Genomic DNA, 22,738 nt, shown 5'->3' with positions numbered 1-22,738 from the left:
AAAGAAAATTAAAAAAGATATAATAGGAGACTTGAAAAATGAAAAGAGTGTAATATAACAATAATTAATTAATTAACAAATTTGATAAATATCTCATTTTCTTCAACACAACCAATATAACTATAATAACAATTAACTTATTATCTAACCAAAACATATTAAATTTAATTCAGAAAAATCCTAAAATTATATCTTAAGCATTGCTCTTTTTTTTTTTTGACCGGCCGGAGTATCAGCAGAAAGAACTGAAAAAGTTAATGAAGAGAGAGAGAAATTTTTTGTTAATGTGAATACATGATGAAAAAAGTAAAAGGTGTTAGTGTCCGAGAGTAAAATCGTTAGCAAAAGATGCAGAGAGAGTGGGAAGCAATTTAATAGGCTGCATCCGTAACAGGTGGCATGATGCACAAATCGGACGGTCCGATTTGTGTATCCTAGGTAGGTCGTCCGATTACTCCTCTTTCCAACACGGATTGTCTGATTTGTGTTCTGATTCTCCATAACAACGTTAAACACGCAACACTCTAATAAATTATAACATTACATTATCTTACCCTCATCTCATTTTTAAAATTAAAAGCGACGTTAATCCTTCCTAAATGCGATTCAACTTTAGACAACTCTATTTAACATTATTTCTTGAGATATTTACCCAAATTAAAATAGATAAAAAAACATACCAATAATAATGAAAAAAATTAAAAAATATATAATAGGAAAATGAAGAGAGTGGTAATATAACAAAAATTAATTAATTAATTTTAAAAAGATCTCATTTTCATTAACACATAACTAATATAACTATAATAACAATTACTTTATTAACTACTCAAAACATATTAAATTTATTTCAAAAAAAATTATAATTATATTTTGAGTATTGTTCTTTTTTTTCACTGGACGGAGTCAGCAAAAAGAACCAAAGAAGTTAATGAAGAGAGAGAAAAAATTTGTTAATGTGAACATGTGAAGAAAAAAAAAGTGTGTTAGAGTGCGAGAGCAAAACCACCTCTAAAAGAGGCTGGAGAGATTGGGAGGCAATTTGATGGGCTGCAAGCGCAACAAATGGCATGATGCACAAATCGGACGGTCTAATTTATGTATCCTAATTAGATCATTCGATTATACCTCCTGCCAACACGGACCATCCAATTTGTGTTCCGATTTCTCCATAACAGCGTTAAACATGCAATACTCAAATAGGTAATAACATTACATTATCCTACTCTCATCTCTATTTCAAAATTAAAAAACGACGTTAATCCTTCTCAAATACTTTTTAACTTTAGACAACTCTATCTAAACTAATTAATTAATTAATAAATTTTAAAAATACCTCATTTTCATCAACACATAACTAATATAACTATAATAATAATTAATTTATTAACTACTCAAAACATATTAAATTTATTAAGAAAAACTCTGTAATTATATCTTGAGCATTGTTCTTTATTTTTTTTTTGCACTGGCCAAAATTTTCGTGCGAAGAATCGAAGAAGTTGATGAAGAGAGAGAAATTTTTTATTAACGTGAATGTGTAAAAAAAAAAAAGTAAAGAATGTTAGTGTGCGAAAGTAAAACCGCTAGCAATTAAGAGGCCAGAGAGAGTGCAAGGCAATTTGATGGGTTTCATGCGCAACAAGTGGCATGATGCACAAATCGGATCCGATTTGTGTATTCTAGGTAAACTGTTCGATTATTTCTCCTGCCAACACGCACCGTCTGATTTGTATTCTGATTTCTCTATAACAGTGTTAAATATGCAACACTTTAATAAGTAATAACATTACATTAACCTACTCTCATCTCCAATTCAAAATTAAAAAACGACGTTAATCTTTTCCAAATGCGTCTCAACCTTAGACAATTCTATCTAACATTATTTCTTGAGATTTTTACCTAAAATAGATAAATAAACATACTAATAATAATAGAAAAAAATTTAAAAAAATATAACGAAAAACTAAGAGAATGGAGAGAGTGGTAATATAACATTAATTAATTAATTAATTTTAAAAATATCTCTTTTTCATTAATACATAACTATTGTAACTATAATAATATTTAATTTATTAACTACTCAAAATATATTAAATTTATTTCAAAAAAATTCCATAATTATATCTTGTGCATTATTTTTTTTTTGAACAGTCGGAGTATCAGTAGAAAGAACTGATGAAGTTAATGAAGGAAGAGAGGAATTTTTTGTTAATGTAAACGTGTGAAGAAAAAAGTAAATTGTGTTAGAGTGCGAGAGTAAAATCACCAGTAAAAGAGATAGGACAGAATGAGAGGCAATTTGATGGGCTACTTGCGCAACAGGTGGCATGATGCACAAATTGAACGGCCCGATTTATGTACCCTAACTAGACCGTCCGACTACTCCTCCTACCAACACGGACCGTCTAATTTATGTTCCAATTTTTTCATAACAGCGTCAAAAACGCAACACTCTAAGTAATAACATTATATTATCCTACTCTCATCTCTATTTCAAAATTAAAAAAATAATGTTAATCTTTCCCAAATACGTCTCAGATTTAGATAACTCTATCTAACATTATTTCTTAAAATATTTACTCAAAATAAATAAATAAAAGTATTAATAATAATGAAAAAAATAAAAAAATATAATAAGAGAATTGGAGAACGGAGAGAGTGGTAATATAACAATAATTAGTTAATAAATAAATTTTAAAAAATCTCATTTTCATCAACACATAACAAATATAAATATAATAAAAATTAACTTATCATTATATCTTGAGCATTGTTATTTTTTTTTTCACCGGCCAGAGTATCAACAGGAAGAACTGAAGAATTTAATGAAGAGAGAGAAAATTTTTTTAATTTGAATGTGTGATGAAAAAGTAAAGTGTGTTAGTGTGCGAGAGTAAAATCGCTAGCAAAAGAGGCTGGGGATGCAATTTGATGGGTTGCATGTGCAACAGGTGGCATGATGCACAAATCGGATGGTTCGATTTGTGTATCCTAGGTAGGCCATCTGATTACTCCTCATGCCAACACAGACCGTCCGATTTGTGTTCCAATTTCTCCTTAACAACGTTAAACACACAACACTATGATAAATTATAACATTACATTATCCTACTCTCATCTCCATTTCAAAATTAAAAAGCAACGTTAATCCTTCCCAAATACGTATCAACTTTGGGCAACTCTATCTAACATTATTTCTTAAAATATTTATCCAAAATAAATAAATAAAAATACCAATAATAATGAAAAAAAATTTAAAAAATATAATAGGAGACTTGGAGAATGAAAATAGTGGTAATATAACAATAATTAATTAATTAACATATTTTAGAAATATCTCATTTTCATCAATACATAACCAATATAACTATAATAATAATTAACTTATTAACTACTGAAAACATACTAAATTTAATTCAGAAAAATTCTATAATTATATTTTGAACATTGTTCTTTTTTTTTTTTCACTGACCAGAGTATCAGTAGGAAGAACTGAAGAAGCTAATGAAGAGAGAGAGAAATTTTTTGTTAATATGAATGTGTGATGAAAAAAGTAAAGGGTACTAATGTGCGAGAGTAAAACTGCTAGCAAAAGATGCCGGAGAGAGTGGAAGGCAATTTAATGGACTGCATGTGCGCAACAGGTGGCATGATGCAGAAATCAGACGGTTCGATTTGTGTATCCTAGGTAGATCGTCCGATTACTCTTCCTACCAACACGGACTGTCCAATTTGTGTTCTGATTCTCTACAACGTTAAACACGTAACACTCTAATAAGGTATAACATTAAATTATCCTACTCTCATCTCGTTTTCAAAATTAAAAAGTGACGTTAATCCTTTCCAAATGCAACTCAACTTTAGGCAACTCTATTTAACATTATTTCTTGAGATATTTACCCAAATTAAAATAGATAAATAAACATACTAATAATAATGAAAAAATTAAAAAAGAAAATATAATAAGAGACTAGAAGAACGAAGAGAGTGGTAATATAACAATAATTAATTAATTAATTTTAAAAATATCTCATTTTCATTAACATATAACTAATATAACTGTAATAACAATTAATTTATTAACGACTAAAAGCATATTAAATATATTTCAGAAAAATTTCATAATTATATTTTGAGCATTATTTTTTTTCACCGACCGGAATTTCAGCAAAAAGAACCGAAGAAGTTAATGAGAGAAGAGAGAAATTTTTTGTTAATGTGAACATGTGAAGAAAAAAGTAAAGTGTGTTAGATTGCGAGAGTAAAACCGCCAGTAAAAGAGGCCGGAGAGAGTGGGAGGCAATTTGATGGGCTGCATGCGCAACAAGTGGCATGGTGCACAAATCGGACGGTCGATTTGTGTGTCCTAACTATACCGTCCGATTTGTGTTCTGATTTATCCATAACAGCATTAAAAACGCAACACTCTAATAAGTAATAATATTACATTATCCTACTTTCATCTCCATTTCAAAATTAAAAAGCGACGTTAATTCTTCCCAAATACGTCTCAACTTTAGACAACTCTATCTAACATTATTTTTTGAAATATTTACCCAAAATAAATAAATAAAAATACCAAAAATATTAGAAAAAGAAAATTAAAAAAATTATAATAGGAGACTTAGAGAATGAAAAGAGTGGTAATATAACAATAATTAATTAATTAATAAAATTTAAAAAAATCACATTTTCATCAACACACAACTAATATATCTATAATAACAATTAACTTATTAACTACTTAAAACATATTAAATTTATTTCAAAAAATTCCTACAATTATATCTTCGGCGTTGCTCTTTTTGTTTTTCAACCGCAAGAATTTCAGTAGGAAGAACCGAAGAAGTTAATGAAGAGAGAGAAAATTTTTTGTTAGTTTGAATGTGTGATGAAAAAAGTAAAATGTGTTAGTGTGCGAGAGTAAAACCGCTAGCAAAAGAGGCCGGAGAGAATGGGTTGCAATTTGATGGACTGCATGCGCAACGGGTGGGATGATGCACAAATCGGACGGTCCGATTTGTGTATCCTAGGTAGGCCGTCCGATTATTCCTCCTGCCAACACGGATCATCTGATTTGTGTTCTGATTTCCCATAACAACGTTAAACACGCAACACTCTAATAAGTAATAACATTACATGATCCAACTCTCATCTCCATCTCAAAATTAAAAAGTGACATTAATCCATCCCAAATGCGTCTTAACTTTAAGCAGCTCTATCTAACATTATTTGTTGGGATATTTACCCAAAATAGATAAATAAAGATACTAATAATAACGAAAAAATTAAAATAAAATATAACAGGAGACTAGAAGAATGAAGACAGTGCTAATATAACAATAATTAATTAATTAATTAATTTTAAAAATATCTCATTTTCATTAACACATAACTAATATAATTATAATAACAATTAATTTATTAACTACTCAAAATATATTAAATTTGTTTCAGAAAATTTAATAATTATATGTTGAGTATTGTTTTTTTTTTCAACAGCCGGAATCTAAGCAGAAGAAATCACAGAAGTTAATGAAGTGAGAGAGAATTTTTTTGTTAATATGAACATGTGAAAAAAAGTAAAGTGTTTTAGAGTGAGAGAGTGAAACCACCAAAAAAAGAGGTCAGTTTGATTTGTATACTCTAATCAGACTGTTCAATTACTCCTCCTACCAACACAGACCGTCCGATTTGTGTTTTGATTTTTTCATAACAGCATTAAAAACATAACATTCTAATAAGTAATAACATTACATTATCCCACGCTCATTTCTATTTTAAAATTAAAAAAGACGTTAATCTCTTCCAAATACGTTTCAAATTTAGACAACTCTATCTAACATTATTTCTTGAAATATTTATCCAAAATAAATAAAAAAATATTAATAATAATAGAAAAAAAATTAAAAAATATATTAAGAGACTAGGAGAATGGTGAGAGTGATAATATAACAATAATTGATTAATAAATAAATTTTAAAAATAACTCATTTTCATTAACATATAACTAATATAACTATAATAAAAATTAATTTATTAACTACTCAAAATATAATAAATTTATTTCATAAATTTTCATAATTATATTTTGAGCATTTTTTTTTCATCGGCTGGAATTTCAGTAGAAAAAACTAAAGAAGTTAATGAAGAGAGAGAGAAATTTTTTGTTAATGTGAATGTGTAAAGGATAAAGTAAAGTGTGTTAGTATGCGAGAATAAAACCACATGTAAAAGAGACCGAAAAAAGTTGCAGGCAATTTCAAGAGCTACATGCTTAACAGGTGACATGATGCACAAATCGGACGGTTCGATTTGTGTATGTAACTAAACTGTCTGATTACACCTCTTATCAACACGGACCGTCCGATTTGTGTTCTGATTTGTCCATATAAGAGTTAAACATGCATCACTCTAATAAGTAATAACATTACATTATTCTAGTCTCATTTCCATTTTAAAATTAAAAACAAGGTTGATTCTTTCCAAATGCGTCTCAACTTTAAGTAACTCTATCTAACATTATTTTTTAAAATATTTATCCAAAATAAATAAATAAAAATATTAATAATAATGAAAAAATAAAATAAAAAAATAACAGGAGTATAGAAGAATGAAAAGAATGGTAATATAACATAAACTAATTAGTTAACAAATTTTAAAAATATCTCATTTTCATTAACACATTACTAAAAAAATTATAATAACAATTAATTTATTAACTACTCAAAATATATTAAATTTATTTCAAAAAATTCAATAATAATATCTTGGGTTTTGTTTTTTTTTTTACCGGCCGTAGTATCAGTAGAAAGAATAGAAGAAGTTAATGAAGAGAGAGAAATTTTTTGTTAATGTTAATATGTAAAAAAAAAGTGTATTAGAGTGCGAGAATAAAACCGCTAGTAAAAGAGGCGAAAAAGAATTGAAGACAATTTAATGGGCTGTATACGCATCAGGTGGCGTGATGCACAACTCGAATGGTCTGATTTGTGTATTCTAATTAGACCGTTCGATCACTTCACCTACCAACACAGATCGTTTGATTTATGTTCTGATTAAGTAACAACATTACATTATCCTATTATCATTTCCATTTCAAAATTAAAAAGCGACATTAATTTTTCTCAAGTGCATTTTAACTTTAAGCAACTCTATCTAACATTATTTCTTGAGATATTTATCTAAAATAAATAAATAAAAATACTAATAATAATAGAAAAAATAAAAAATATATAATAGGAGACTAGAGAAATGGTGAGAGTGGTATAACAATAATTAATTAATAAATTTTAAAAATATCTCATTTTTATTAACACAAAACTAATGTAACTATAATAACAATTAATTTATTAACTACTCAAAATATATTAAATTTATTTTAGAAAAATTTTATAATTATATCTTGAGCATTGTTTTTTTTTGTCATCGGCCATCATTTTAGCAGGAGAACCAAAGAAGTTAATGAAGAGAGAGAAAATGCTTTTGTTAATGTGAATGTATTAAGAAAAAAGTAAAGTGTGTTAGTATACTAGAGTAAAAGCACCAATAAAAGAGGTCGGAGAGAGTGAAAGACAATTTGATAGGCTGCATGCGCAACAGGTGGCATGATGCACAAATCAGACGGTTTAGTTTGTATACCCTAGCTAAACTGTCTGATTACTCCTTCTACCAACATAGATCGTCCGATTTGTGCTCTGATTTCTCCATAATAGCATTAAACGCGTAACACTCTAATAAGTAATAAAATTATATTATCCTACTCTCATCTCCATTTCAAAATTAGAAAGCGACATTAATCATTCCCAAATGCGTCTCAACTTTAGGCAACTTTATCTAATATTATTTAGTAGTAATATAATAATAATTAATTAATTTTTTAACTATTGTTTTTTTTTTCTTTTACGTGCAGAAATTTTAGCAAGAAGAACCGAAGAAATTAATGAAGAGAGAAGAATTTTTTATTGGATTTGGAATTTTTAAATTTTAAAACTCACTTTAGAAAATAAAGTTAAATCTATCATCATTTATGTCATAAATGAGATCAAGAGAAAATATGAGAGATAAAATATTTAATGGTAAGAAATTTAATTTTATCCTCTAAAATAAAAATATAAAATTTAGAGAATTCAAATCTTTTTTATTAATGTGAATGTGTGAAAAAAAGAGTAAAATATGTCTTAATATACGAGAATAAAACTGCTATTAAAAGAGACCGAAAAGAGGGAGAAACAATTTGATAGAATGTACACATAACAGGTGGCATGATGTACAAATCGAATTGTCTGATTTATATACTCTAATTAGACTGTTCAATTATTTTTTTCAGACCAATTTGTGTTTTAATTTTTCTATAACAACATTAAATACGCAACACTCTAATAAATAATAACATTACTTTAACCTATTCTCATCTCTGTTTCAAAATTGAAAAGCCACGTTGATTCTTTCCAAATTTGTCAGGTAATTTTATCTAACATTATTTCTTGTGATATTTATCCAAAATAAATAAATAAAAATACTAATAATAATGAAAAAAAGAAAATTAAAAAAAAAAACGTAGCAGGAGACTCGGAAATTGGAGAGAGTGGTGCTTCTCTTTCTCTACATAGCTTGCAGTTGAACAGTGGTAGAGACGTGAGACTTCGTGAACAAGGCAAACCCTTTCACTCTCCTCACTCCTCACAATCACACCCCTTTCAACAAGAAACAAGAAAGAAGCCTTCTTCTCCTCTGTTTCCATTGTTTTGTTTTGCTTCAATTAGAAAACCAATCAAGCAAGGTGCTTGCCTTTTCATCTTCATTTTTCTACTTTTGCTCTTCAACTTCAAGGTACTACTACTACTACTACTACTACTGCGGTCTATGTAACGTAACTCTCTCTTTTTCCCCCTTTTATTTGTTATTTTAATTTCACATTATCATTTTAATGATTTGTACTCATTATCCATACCCCAAGGCCTATCAGTCTATTGTGATCATACGTTTGCCCTCTCTTTTTGGTGGTGTGTGTGTGTGTGTTTTTTTTTCTGTGTTTAAACCATATTTTTCTGCTCAGATTAAGACCTAGAACTGACTTATTACTGAAAGATTTCATCTTTTTTTGTTTTTTTAGGGGAAAAAAATTTTTTTTTTTATTCCCCAGGTTTTTGAACATCACTGCATGCCATTACCAGACTCAAATCACTTTTCGTTTTTTGAATAATGGGTCTTCTGGATTCTAATCTACTAATGTTGTAAGATGATGATGAAGATGATGATCATGGGTGCTGTTCAATAAATTATAATCATGGCATGCAAAGTGGTAAAAATCAACATGTTAAACTGATTTCTAAGGTGTCTTACAAAGTGATGTGGCTTGCAAAATGGTAAAATCTTCCTAATTTCTTGTACTGTGAAGTTGCTTATAGCAGTTGGTTCAAAATCACTGCCATTAGGAGATAGCTAAGCCTCTTTTGAAAGACACAAAATGTCCATAGAAGGCAAGCATGTTTGTGAGGATCAAGTGGCTGCTGGGGTCCCTAGACCACCAATACGTTTCAGATTGCATCATGGTTCAAGAACATCTAGCACTAGCGGGAAGTATGATAGCTCTTTTTGCAAGACGGCTTTTTCAGAACTAGTTGAGGAAGCAACTCAAGATGGTTCCTGTGTTATTGATAAGAAGAGGTTTCTAGAACAAGATTTGGATGCTGAAAGTCCCTTGCAATCTTTGGTTAAGAAGCTGAAAGTCTTGGATTCGGATGCATCAAACAAAACAGTGCCAGTCCCTGGGATAAGTGAGCAGAATGTAGAGGATCCTGATTCTCAGAAAAAGAAGAAGCCATCGTTTAAGATTGTGAGAAGGGTGGTTGAAAACAAGGGTGTTTCCCCATCTTTCGTGGAAGAGAAGAGGAAAAATTCAGGCAGTGGTTCGGAATTTTCTAAAGCTTTTGCTGAACTAGATTTGGTAGAGAAAAAGCATGATCAGTTTCAGATAACAAAATGTCAATCGTGCTCCGTAGACGGAGGTAATAAGGTGCTATGTGAAGAGCCTGAAAGAAAGGCACAAGTTGATACTATTCAAGGAGAACTGAATTCATATTCCCGAGATCTTGACCTTAAAAAGAGTGAGTGTGAAGCAATCCAACGGCGCATTAAAAGGCACAACATAGAATTTGAATCAAAGAAAGAGCAGCTCAGCTCCATCGAAAAGCTGATTGCTGAATGCGCGAAGCATTTGAAGTTAAAAGAGGAACAATGTGCCATGGAATGTGACATGGTGCATAAGGTGGTCGAGCAGCGTGATGAAATTCACAGGAAAAAGCAGAGGGAACTCGAAGAATATGATGACGAAATTTGCAAAATGGATGTGCATCTCAATTTGCTAGGGGACTTGTTCAGAGAGTCTGACAAGCAATTTGTGTCAACCAAAAAGCAACTTGAAGAACGGATCAAAGTTCTTGAAGTGAACGAAAATCAACTTGCAAAACGAATGAAAGGCCTAGTGCAAGAGCTTAAGTCAAGCAGGAACAAGTTCGAATGTGAACTGAAGGAGCTCCAATTGAAAGAGAAGCAAATTGAAAGGCAAGTGCAGGAGCTTAAGTGCAAAGAGAATCAGTTTGAAGAACACAGAAAGGAGTTTGACTTGAAGGAAAAGCAACTTATAGGACGAGAAAATGAGTTTGTATTGAAAAAGAAGCAATACGATGGTCAAGTAAAGGAGCTGACAGCGAAGAAGAAGGAATTTGATGCTGAATTAGAGGTGCATGAATCAAGACTGAAGAATTTTGAGGGTAAATGGAAGGAGCACCAATTAAAGGAGGCATTACTCGAAAGCCAAGTGGAGGAACTTAAGTCAAAAGAGAATAAGTTTGAAGAACAGACAAAGGAACTTGAGTTGAAAAAAGAGATGCTTGCACAACAAATGAAAAAGTTCAAATTGGAAAAGGTGATGTTTGATATACAACTGAAGGAACTGAAGTCAAAAGAGAAGCAGCTTGATGGCAAAGAAAAAGATCTTGAATCCAAAAACAATCATCTTGAAGGACGACTGAAGGAACTTGAGTTTCAAAGGAAGCAATACAAAGCAGTAGAAAAATCGTACGTAGTGAAAAAAGAACAGGGTAAATGTGCTTGTGCTTATAATTAGTTAAAACTATCATTTCAACTGTTTCTCTTTTATGTTTTTGATATCTCTATTCATCTTATCTGTCTGTTTTATTAAAGTTATCTTTAATCAGGTTAAGGTTGTATGTCTTAGTCAAATTGAAAGTATGCTTTGCTTTTTTTACATATATAGCCAAGCAAATTGCGATATTTTTATGTAAATATTTATTCTCTGTTTTTTCTAAATTCATGGCATCATTATAATTTTTTATGCTAAATATACTGTTGCACATTGCACAGATAATCAGCCAAGTTCTGCCAGTGATGGAAGAAGTTTGCAGTCTCTCGCAAATGAGCAAATGAATGAACTCGAGTCGTGTGACAATGAAGTTTTAGCTCAACTCCGGTCCTGCCCAGATCCTGCAAAACTCATTTTGAATATATTGAAGAATCCTATAGTTCCGCATTGTAAGATGGAAGATGAAGTTATAGCCATTGATGAAAGCCAAATCTTCCTTCTTCAACAGCTGATGCAACTATCACCACATATCAAACCTCATGTCAGAGACGAGGCGATGGAGCTTGCCCTCAATATGAAAGCTAGCATGGCAAGAAATATTGAAAATCCAAATATGGTTCTTGGTTTCCTGCAGATTTTGTCCGCTTATGGACTAGTTTCTTCTTTCAATGGAGATGAAGTTTTTAAGCATTTTGAAATCATTTCTCAGCACAAGCAAGCGGTAGAGCTCTTCCAGATGCTCGGTCTTAAGGGTAAAATCTTTGGTATGTTGGTTGAAAACTTTCTTGTTTAGTCACCATTATCTCTCCTCATATCTTGGGTAAATGTTAATCACTTTCTTTTTAAATTTGATCATGTTAATTTCTTACTAATCTATCAGCACTACAAGGAGTCGACTAAGTTTAGTTCATGTTGATGAAACTAGCAGTGTTCTTGTGTCTCGCAGATTTGATCGAGAATCTTATAAAGAACGAGAAGCACATTGAAGCTGTTAGATTCATCTGTGCATATAAGTTGGAAGAGAAGTATCAACCAATTCATCTCCTTGAAGCACATGTGAACAAAGCAAAGTTGATTTGTGAAAACAGTTGCAACAAAACTAAGTTCATTGAGATGAAGGTTCCTTTATCTTTTTTCCTATACAAGTTCTATTTCATTAATTTACAATACAATACAATAAGTTGACAATATTATTGCTGAATGTGAATTCAGGTTAAGGCCATGGATAAAGAAATTGATGGTCTAGGAACTGTTCTGCGGTGCATGTCAGAGAACAAATTACAACATGAGGATTTACTCAAGGTGATTCTAAATCGCATTCTTGAGCTAGAAAGATTCAAAGCAAGTAGTATTGTTTCTGATATCATGGCTTTCTTCCAACATTGCTTGGACCTGTAGTAAAGAAACGTGGTAGTAAAAAAATGGGGTAAATAAGATAACTGTGTTCTTACTATTTGATATTAACCTGTCTGGCAAGAAAAAAATTGTAAGAGTGAATATTCCTCCATTATTTGCTAACTTTATTTTGTTCATGTCATTTTGCTCTATTTGGAGCTTAGAATGTCAGCTACAATGTATACTGCTTTATTTAGTTTATTAATTCCTGAATTTGTTGATTATTATTGATTCCCTTTATCTCTATTACTAAAAGTTATTCAATTTCACTGTTTCAGAAACATTAGTCCCATGTATTTAAATTATTTTATTAATCAGAGAATAGTTAATATGTTTTTTTCTTGCCTCTTTGTTTGGTTACCAAGAATAAATAATAAATAATATCTCTAGTAATAACTAAGGAAAATGTAGTGTAAATAGATTCTCTATTTTGAACTCTTCAAAATATGCACCTCATTACCTCTGACCTCTGTTCAATTAAGTATAGTGAAAAAGACCTATTTGGAAGACCACCTTAATGATCAATTTCAAAAGTATTCCTAAAGGCTTCAAACCCTATTTGGATAACATTTTATCTATGGCTTTTTTAAACCTTGAAATTAATTTTTACATTGCTAATGTAAATTACTATTTTTTAAAAATACATTGTTAATTGTAATATAAGTGTTAGATTAGCAATAATATTTTTACATTAAAAATTAATCTCTTCTAAGTCAAAAGTTGTATTTTTAAAAAATTTGATAAATTATGTTTAATAATTTTGAATAATTTAAATAAGAGTTTAATTTTAATACACTGACAGTGTAAATTATTTTACACAATTGTGTAATTACAACCGTTTTCTTAGATGATTATTCACAGTAAATGTTAAATATAGTTATTTTTGTTAATGTGATGTTATATGATTAGATGCACGATAAAATAGTTTTACCATGACAGTACATCAAAATCAAATTCTTTAAATAATTTATTGGAACGGAAGTTTATAATTTATTGTGATTTATATAAGATTGGTTTACATTGTTTTGGGGTTTAGCGGATCGGATCGGATTGGATTGGATATGGTCAAAATTTGATCCGATCCACACTAAAATCATCAGATTTCATATCCGCAGCTTTTAAGTTTGGATCCGATCTAATTCACACACTTGCGGATCGGATATTAGATATATCCGCAAAACACAAAAATATTTTTAAAAACTTATTTTTATTAAAAAATATCAATAAAGTTCATTTTTTCTATTCTTTCAAATATGTTTACTCTTAAAATAATGTTAAACATACTTTTCTTACATAACAAATTAAAATAATACAAGCCAATAAGTTATAGTTTAAATGGCATCGTCTCTTCATATTCACCTAAGAAGTTGCGGGTTCGAGTCTCCCTATTTTCGGCTAAAAAAAATTAAAATAATACAATATATATAATAATTATTAGTTGAAATAAAACATAAAAAAAGAATATTTATTTATTGAGAAAATAGCTAATAATTATTAGTTGAAATAAAACATAAAAAAAGAATATTTATTTATTGAGAAAATAGCTAACCATCAAAGATTTAAACGCTGACCAAACTAATCATAAAAATTTAAATTTGAAGAGTTGATTTGGAGAAGATAATTAAAAAGGCAATTTGGGAATTGTACAAAAGAATAATAATTTAATGATTAGATATTTTTGTCAAATAATATATATTTTTCATGGATACAATGTGAATTTAAATTTTTTATGATTAGTTTTGTAATTGTTCAAATTTTTTATGGTCAGAAATGGCTATTTATTCTTATTTATTTATACACAGATATACGGAAACTTACATGAAGATAAAATTCACAATCCTATTAGTGTGCAGATTGATCTGATTCGATCTGATAACTTTGCAAATCGGATCTATATCCATAATTTTTGAATCGGAGTCGAATAAACACCGTAGATATATGAATTGAATCCTATCCATAAACATCTCTAACATTGCGGAACTTCCATGGCTGAGCTGTGGGGAGTGTGCATAAAAATGGAAACTGCTTGGACGCTGGGTTCAGGAAAGTCTGATTCGAGTGCACTCTAAAGCAATGGTTGCAGCGATATCTCAACAAAAGGAAAAGAGATATCTGGACTCTATCCTTTTTAACCTATAGGGAGGCTAACACTTGTGCCAACTGTTTTTGCTTTTTGGTTATTGTTGGGCCTTTGGGCTTTTTTGTAAACCAAAAAATATGTATTTGCTAAACCAATAAGATAATAATACACATAATAAGAAACAAATTAAATATCTTGACCAAAAAAAAAAAGAAACAAATTAAATATAATATTATATCATATGATATCATGTTATGTAACTTGAATTGAATTGAATTTCAAAAAGTGGGTCAAAAATTTAATTTGATCGGTTCAGTTTATTAAAATGAGATTTAATCTAATCCAAATTGTTGCATTTTTATCTTTTTAGATTGAATTTGATGAGTGATCTTATTTAGATTACGTGAGATCTAAATAGTAAATACCCGCTGGCGCTACGCACTTAACAGTTAAATAAATAAGACCCTCTACCTTCTCTCTAGGAAATAAATAAATAAATAAGACGCTGTGCTCTCAGGTCTCTTATGTGCATGCTATTAGTATTTTCAGTTTTTCACTGAAACGCAGTGTGTGTGTTGTTTGAAGCGGTTAACACTCAAAGCTCAGGTCTGCACCTTCTCTTTTCCCTTTTCACCTTCCTCTTCTACTCTTCCCTCCTTTAACGTAATTTTTTGCTTCTAATTTCAACTTTCGTTCCTTGTATTTCATCATGCATGTCTCAAACAATGCCCTTTCTCTGTGTCTCAATTACAGTAACGGGATGCTGTCATGCTGATTATCTCTTTTTTGTTTGTTATTATTGGTTAATTGATAAAAATTTTCGTTTTAATATTGTTTAACTTAAAAATTGGCACTATCTAATGGGTAGAGAAGAGGAAAAAAAAAAAGGAGAATGAAAGAAACGGAAAGAGCAGTTTCTGATGCGACAGTTATTTATCCTCTTAAATTTTGGATGGAGCATTCGTTGAAAAATTATTGGTGAGGTGAAAAAATAGATATATAGATAAGTGAGTGGCCATCAATAATGCAGTATTTATTTGCTCTCTTGTGCGATGTAATTAATGATATTTTGAGTGTTATTATAGGCATCATTCATTGATGAATAACTTCTTTGTTCTTTATAATTTTCCCCTTTTTTGCCAGGATCACATTTGATGTGCATGCATATATTCCCAAGTTCAAGAACTTTGTATAATTGAGAAATGGGGTTTGAGGATTCAGATGGAGATAGAGTGGGTAGGGAGGATGCTGAACAATTACAGTTAATGTTATTGAATACCAGTATGGGAACATGTAGCAACAATACCTATGATAGCAAGAAGAGACAGCTAGAACAGGATAAGTTTGATTACTTGCACCCTTCGGTTAAGAGGTCGAAACTCTCAGATTCAGATACATCATCAATGAACAATGAAGATTCCGGAAAAAGTAATGTTGAGGACTATGATGGCGGTGATGTTACTCCTGTTTCCCAGGTAATGGAGGATCCGGTCAAGTTAGTTCAGGAGTCTACCAATGCTGAACAGGATTTGGTAGAGAAGGAACATGAATTGGTTCTATATCCTATTGAAGAATGCCAAATGAAGAGACAAGTTGAAGAGAAGAGATTGTTCTCCTTCAAGAGAGATATTGAGGAGCTATCGGACGAGCTTCAAAATAAGAGGAAACTAGTTAATTCTATTCAAGGACAACTTAATTCATATTCCTTGGATCTTGACGTGAAGAAGAGAGAATATGTAGCAATCCTAAGACGCATTAAAAGGTGCAATAACGACTTTAGAAGAAAAGAAAAGCAGCTCAAGTCCATGCAGAAGCTGATTATTGAATGTAATAGGCATTTGAGGTCAAAGGAGAAACAATGTATCAGGGAAGTTGAAATGACATTGAAAGTTATCAGCGAGCGGAATGATGTTCACAAGAAAATGCAAAGGGAAATTAAAGAACGCGATGATGCAATACTTGAAAAGGAAGCACAGTTTAGTTTGATGGAGAGCATGATTGAGAACTGTGAGAAGGAGCTCACGGCAGAACAGGTAGCATCGAATCAAATTAAAAGGAGAGCATATGGAGCCACCAAAAGATGCACTGAAATATGCAACAAAGAGTTTGAAGCAAAGGGAGAGCAGCTCAAGTCCATCCAGAAGCTGATCATCGAATGCGAGAAGCATTTGAGATTAAAGGAGAAACAATATACTACAGAAGTTAAAATGGCACAGGAGGTGATCAGTAAACGCGATAAAGTTCACAAAAAAATGCAGAAGGAAATTGAAGAATACGATGATCAAATTTTTGAAAAGGAAGCACAAATAAGTTTGATAGAGGACGTGATTAAAGAGTGCAAAAATGAGCTCATGACTGAACAGACAGAATTTCATCAAGCACTGGACAACATGATTGAAAACCGTGAAAGGAAGGAAGAGGAACTCACGGCTCTTTTGAATAAAATTTCTGAGCATAATAAGGAACTTATGAACAAAGAGGAAGAGCTTGGTGCAATGCGGAAATTAATTGTTGAACAAGCTAAGGTACTGCACTTAGAAAGGGAGAAGTTGCATGAGATAATGCCTTCAAAAACAAATCAGGATGCTCTGGTAAAGGAGATTGGGTCAATGAAGAAGAAACATGAAGGACATATCAAGGAGCTTGAGTCTAAAGTAAAGCTATTTATAGCACAATTGGAGGAGTTTGAGTCGAAGGAGAAGTACATTGATGGACGAGAAAAGGAGCTTCTATTAAAAGAGAGGCAATATGAAGAACAAGTAGAGAAACTCAATTCAAAAGAGAAGCAAATTGAAGGGCGAGTAAAGGAGCTTGAATCAAGGGAGAGAGAGTTTGAAGGTCAAGTGGAGGTGCTTGAATCAAAGAAGAAGCATTTTGAAGGTAAATTGAAGGAACTTCTTGCGAAAGAGGTGCAATCTGAAGGCCAAGTAATGGAGCTCAATTCAAAAGAGAAGCAATATGAAGGCCTGATGGAGGAGCTCAAGTCAAAAGGGATTGAACTTGAGGTACAAGCAAAAGATCTCGAGACAAAATGGAAGCAGTTTGAAGAGCAACTGAATGAGCTCAAGTTGAAGCAGAAAGAGGTCGAAGATAAAGCAAGAGATCTTGAGTCAAAGAAGAATCATTTTGAAGGAATCTATAAGGAATTTAAGTTGAAAAAATCACAATATGAAGCATTGAAAAAATCATCTCCCACTAGAAAGAAGAAAAAATCAATCCAAGAAGAAAAACTACAGGGTAAATATGCTGTTTTTAGTTGGAACATGATCATTTCATCGGTTTCATATAATGAGTTTGATATTTTATTCACCTGATCTGTATCTATTTTATTTGAAGTATCTTTATTCAGATTAATCTCTTAGTCAAATTGATAGGCTTGTTTGGTTTTCCTGTCCCTGAACATTTATTCTCAAACTAAAATTCCTACTAATCAGAGTTATACTGTTTTCCTTCTTTTTAACCTTAAGGAGGCTCTTAAAATCTAAAACGTCATGCAGAATGCTTTGTGAAGCAATTTAACATCATGACAACAATCACAACAGCAACAAAGCCTTGTCCACTAGGTGGTGTTGATTACATGGATCAAACGATACTATTGAGTTCTATCATGTATTATGTCTACAAAGAGATTGTTTATATGTAGATTTCGTTTGACCACTTCATGGATAGTTTTTCTATGTCTTCTTCTACCTTTCACCCCTTATCCATTTTCCATTTCATCCACCTTTCCTGATTTAGTACTCTATTGGTCTTCTTCTTATATGTCCAAACCACTTGAAACGTGATTCTACCATTTTTTTCACAATAGGTGCTACTCCAATTCTCTGTCTTATATCTTTAGTCTTTATTCTATCCAATTGCATATGACTACTCATCCATCTCAACATCTTTATTTCTGTCATACTTAACTTCTGTTTATGCTCCTCTTTGGCCGTCCAAGACTTTGCACCATAAAGCATAGCATGTCTGATAGTAGTGCAATAGAATTTACTTTTAAGTTTTAAAAGTACTTTTTTATCACATATAAAATCAGTCACACTCCGCTATTTTGACCACCTGCTTGGATCTTGATCCTATGATTTACATCATGTTCAATCTCTTCATTATCCTGTATGATGCACCCAAGATACTTAAAACTTTTAATTTTTCGTAGGATGTTTTTCTAATCTTATCTTTGTATTAGGATTTTCTTTTCGGTGGGCTGAACTTACATTCTATATATTTCGTCTTGCTACGGTTTATGCGCATCCTATACACTTATAGATCTTCTTTCTATAAATTCAACTTCTTATTTAGGTATTTCCTTGACTCTCCCATGAGGACAATATCATAAAAAAAAAAACATGTATCATGGCACAGATTCTTGGATATGTTCTGTGATTTCTTCTAAGACTAATGTGAAAATGTATGAATTTAAGGATGATTCTTAGTATAATCCTATGTCAATAGAAAATTCTTCTGTCACACCACCTTTAGTCATGACACTAGTTGTAGTCTCATCATACATGTCTTTAATTGCACGAATATACGTGATTCTTACTCTCTTCCTTTCTAAAACCTTCTATAAGATCTCCCTTGATTTCTTATCATACGTTTTTTCCAAATCAATAAACATCATATATATATCTCTTTTATTACTATGATACTTCTTTATCATCTTTCTTAATAGGCTTCAGTGGTGAATCTGCCTGATATAAAACCAAATTGATTCTCTGTTACTTATGTCTCTTGTCTCACTCTCCGTTCTATCACCCTTTCTCATAACTTCATAGTATGATTCATGACACTACAAGAAATATATTTCTGCAGTAATGTAGTTTTATTGTTTCTAAAGTTTGGTAATTGGTTTATGGAAATGAGTCACAATATTGGTTGAAACTTTTAGTGATTCAGTTATAATGCTATTATGAAACTGCTTGTAATATTAGTATAAAGTGGCTTTCCTACTGTCACCTATGAATTCTGCTAGCTAAATATGTTATTGCACACTATACAGATACTCAATCAAGTCCTACTATTGATGGAAGAACTTTGGAGCTTTTGGTAGATGAGCCAACAAATCCTGGCAATGACATTTTAGTTCATCTTCAGTCCTCATCAGATCCAGCAAAGCTCATTTTAGATATAATTAAGGATCCAATAGTTTCCCATTGTAAAAATGGAGTCAAAGTTGTTACTATTGATGATAGCCATGTTTTTCTGCTTGAACAGCTGATGAGAATCTCACCACATATTAAACCTCATGTTAGAGAAGAGGCAATGGAGCTTGCACTTGATCTGAAAGCTAACATGACAGCAAGTGCAGAAAATTCTTTGGTGGTTCTGGGTTTCCTGATGTTTTTGTCAATTTATGGATTAGCTGCTTCTTTTGATGAACATGAAGTATTAAAGCTTCTCAAAATCGCTGCACAGCACAAGCAATCCATAGAGCTGTTTCAGATTCTTGGTTTTGCCGATAAAATCTCTGGTAAGTTAACTGGTCACTCTCTAGTACTCTTGTTTGGTCGCCAATATCTTTGACAAAGCTATTATTCTTATTTTAGAACAACCAGCCTCAGCCAATTGATCTCTTGCAAGAACATGGGAACATGACAAAGTTGATATTTTTTAGAGCTCTTGCAAGCAATCCAACTCATTGAAGTTAAAGGTGCTTTTTCTTTCTAAGTTCAATCTGATTTAATATTGTTTCATAATGCATGCTAGTTAAACATGAACTCAGGTTAAGGCTAGACTTGAATAAATGGTTCATCTAGGGGCTGTTCTACAGTGCACAGAGACAACCACCTAGTCCTGAAATGTTGGGATCTGTTTAATATTTAGGTTTGCTTTCTTGATCTAGAAACGCACTTGGCAGTTATTTTTGTTACTGATATCATGACCTTCCTCCAGAAGCATTTGGATCTGAGGGAAAAAAACATTTGTAGTTAAAATGTGCTGATTGAAACAAGTTGATATACATATTTAATCTGAGATAAATTGGCAGGGTTCTTTCTTGTTTTTTTATTTTGACATGTATAGGGTTCTTTCTTGTTGTCGCAGCCATAAATATAAGGTAAATTAAAATGGTGACGATTTTGGAAAGTCAGTAACTATATGTGGATATTTTAGTCCAAAAAGATCATCAGAAAAAAGTCGCTGTTAAAAATGTAAATTCTAGTAGCGTGTATGTATCAAAATTATTTTTCTTTTCTTATGTTTATTGAACTTATTCAAATCCTAGTGAAAAATAATATCATGTCTACTTAGTTTTCTTGTTAATAATACATTAATATATTTGATTTATATGGAAATACCATGTAATGGCATGGGGATGTGAGATTAATTTTCATGAACATGGGGCTGTGCCGAAAAACCAGACACACATGATTCTCGTTCAAGTTTTCTTAAGAGAGTTTTATATCAAAATTATTATACTACTAGCTTTGTCGGTTTTCAACCCATAACTAATTGTTGAATAAAATTATAATAACAATAAAATAACAAACACCACTAACTATTTGAGCTACCAAATTAAAGGGGAGGCAAATTATATCATTATATTATTGTTTGCTCTTATAAAAAATTAAATAAATAAATAGTCAAAACTTGCATATGAATTATGATTGATAACTTGAGCAGCGTTACATGTGATATTTGAGGTATTTGCTCCATGAATAAAGCAGCTACGCTTTCCCAAAATGCCTCAAAGTTCCATGACTAACATTTAAAAGTCGGTGATGAATAATGGACAAAATTAATAAAATAATGAACCCATTCAAGTTATGAGCAAAGATGAGGCACCCCATGATGGAATGAATCTCCACTATATATTTATACATTTGTATTTAGCTAACCAACACCAAAGAGCCAAAATCTTATCGTTGTTGTTTGCATTTAATTTTACATAGAAACGTTCACAAAGATATTCATCAATATTGTTCAAGTGATTTCATTTCAACCTCAACAAGAACAAAATGACGGTAACCTACACCACTTTCTTTCTATCGTTATTTCATCACATATATATGTGTGTAATTGATTTAACTTAATTTCGGTATAATTTTTTTTTTATCAAAAATACTATTTATACATTAAAATTAGTCACTAATATATTTGTGTATAAAATATGTGTGGTTTAATTTATTTTTAATGCGTATTTATATTCTAACTTGTATTTTATATTGGTAGCTGATTTTAGTATACAGATAGCATAATCCAATTTTTATATGGTCATTTCATCATAAAAAATGTTGTAAAAAAATCAATGATTAAATACTATATATCATATCAACAATATATCAAAATTGGATTCCACATGCATTTCCATGAAGATATTGAAACCAAATTTTTTTCCTTTTTGTATCTTATATTTTTCTCAGATCATAGAACTTAGAGTACACATGGATTGCCCTGGATGTGAGAACAAGGTGAAAAGTTCACTTCAAAAACTCAAAGGTATCCTATATTCAAAGCTTAACTAGTTAATTAATTGCCAAGCAAATTAAAACATGTGTACTTAACTAGTTTCCAATAAGGTTTTTTTTTTGTTAATATAATTAGGTGTGGATAGCATTGAAATAGACATGAGTTTGCAAAAGGTGACAGTGAATGGCTGGGCTGACCAAAAGAAGGTTCTAAAGACGGTTCGGAAAACCGGCCGGCGAGCCGAGCTATGGCAGGTTCCATACAGCACCAATGTTGATGACCAATATTTGGTTCAGCAACACCATTGCAATGGCCCTATCAACTACTATGCATCTCAACCTTCCTCATCTTACAATTACTACAAGCATGGCTATGATAGTAGTGATCCTCGCTATTATAATTACCCTTCTCAATCTTCTATCATTACCCGTCAAACTGGTGCTACTTTTAGTGATGACAATCCTCATGCTTGTTCTATTATGTGATCATTTATATCAAACTCATACCAATCAAAGTAATAGTGTATTATGTAATATATATAAAATAATAATGTACTATGATCACCCATCTTGCTTATTTTTCTTTTTAATTATGTACCTTTAAATTATTTGGTACCATTATATTATGAATGTATTAATATTACTTTAAAGAATTTGATACATACTATTCATGAATCTATCTTTGCTTCTTTCACAATTAATGCCAATGCAATTATATGCAACTACTTTTGTGAATATATATATATATAT

General features: G+C 31.2%; 3 protein-coding genes across 3 annotated transcripts; all 3 read left to right on the top strand.

The window, feature by feature from the left end:
- Positions 1-8,573: 8,573 nt before the first annotated feature.
- LOC107462472 (uncharacterized) lies at positions 8,574-12,723 on the top strand. Its single transcript, XM_052253354.1, has 5 exons — positions 8,574-8,835; positions 9,404-11,108; positions 11,392-11,874; positions 12,057-12,229; positions 12,323-12,723. The coding sequence occupies exons 2-5, from the start codon at positions 9,473-9,475 to the stop codon at positions 12,506-12,508; spliced, it is 2,478 nt and encodes an 825-aa protein (XP_052109314.1). The 5' UTR covers positions 8,574-8,835; positions 9,404-9,472; the 3' UTR covers positions 12,509-12,723.
- Positions 12,724-15,088: 2,365 nt separating this feature from the next.
- Positions 15,089-20,561, top strand: LOC107462262 (uncharacterized). The gene is made up of 4 exons (XM_016080843.3): positions 15,089-15,191; positions 15,729-17,822; positions 19,582-20,052; positions 20,129-20,561. The coding sequence occupies exons 2-4, from the start codon at positions 15,788-15,790 to the stop codon at positions 20,149-20,151; spliced, it is 2,529 nt and encodes an 842-aa protein (XP_015936329.1). The 5' UTR covers positions 15,089-15,191; positions 15,729-15,787; the 3' UTR covers positions 20,152-20,561.
- An 802-nt stretch (positions 20,562-21,363) lies between these two features.
- LOC107462480 (heavy metal-associated isoprenylated plant protein 28) lies at positions 21,364-22,549 on the top strand. Its single transcript, XM_016081080.3, has 3 exons — positions 21,364-21,544; positions 21,944-22,019; positions 22,125-22,549. The coding sequence occupies exons 1-3, from the start codon at positions 21,539-21,541 to the stop codon at positions 22,472-22,474; spliced, it is 432 nt and encodes a 143-aa protein (XP_015936566.1). The 5' UTR covers positions 21,364-21,538; the 3' UTR covers positions 22,475-22,549.
- Positions 22,550-22,738: the final 189 nt, after the last annotated feature.

The sequence above is a fragment of the Arachis duranensis genome, chromosome 8, assembly GCF_000817695.3.
Source record: "Arachis duranensis cultivar V14167 chromosome 8, aradu.V14167.gnm2.J7QH, whole genome shotgun sequence".
NCBI classification, from domain to species: domain Eukaryota; kingdom Viridiplantae; phylum Streptophyta; class Magnoliopsida; order Fabales; family Fabaceae; genus Arachis; species Arachis duranensis.
Note: the sequence above shows the minus strand (reverse complement) of the source record. Positions and strands in the feature narration are given on the sequence as shown.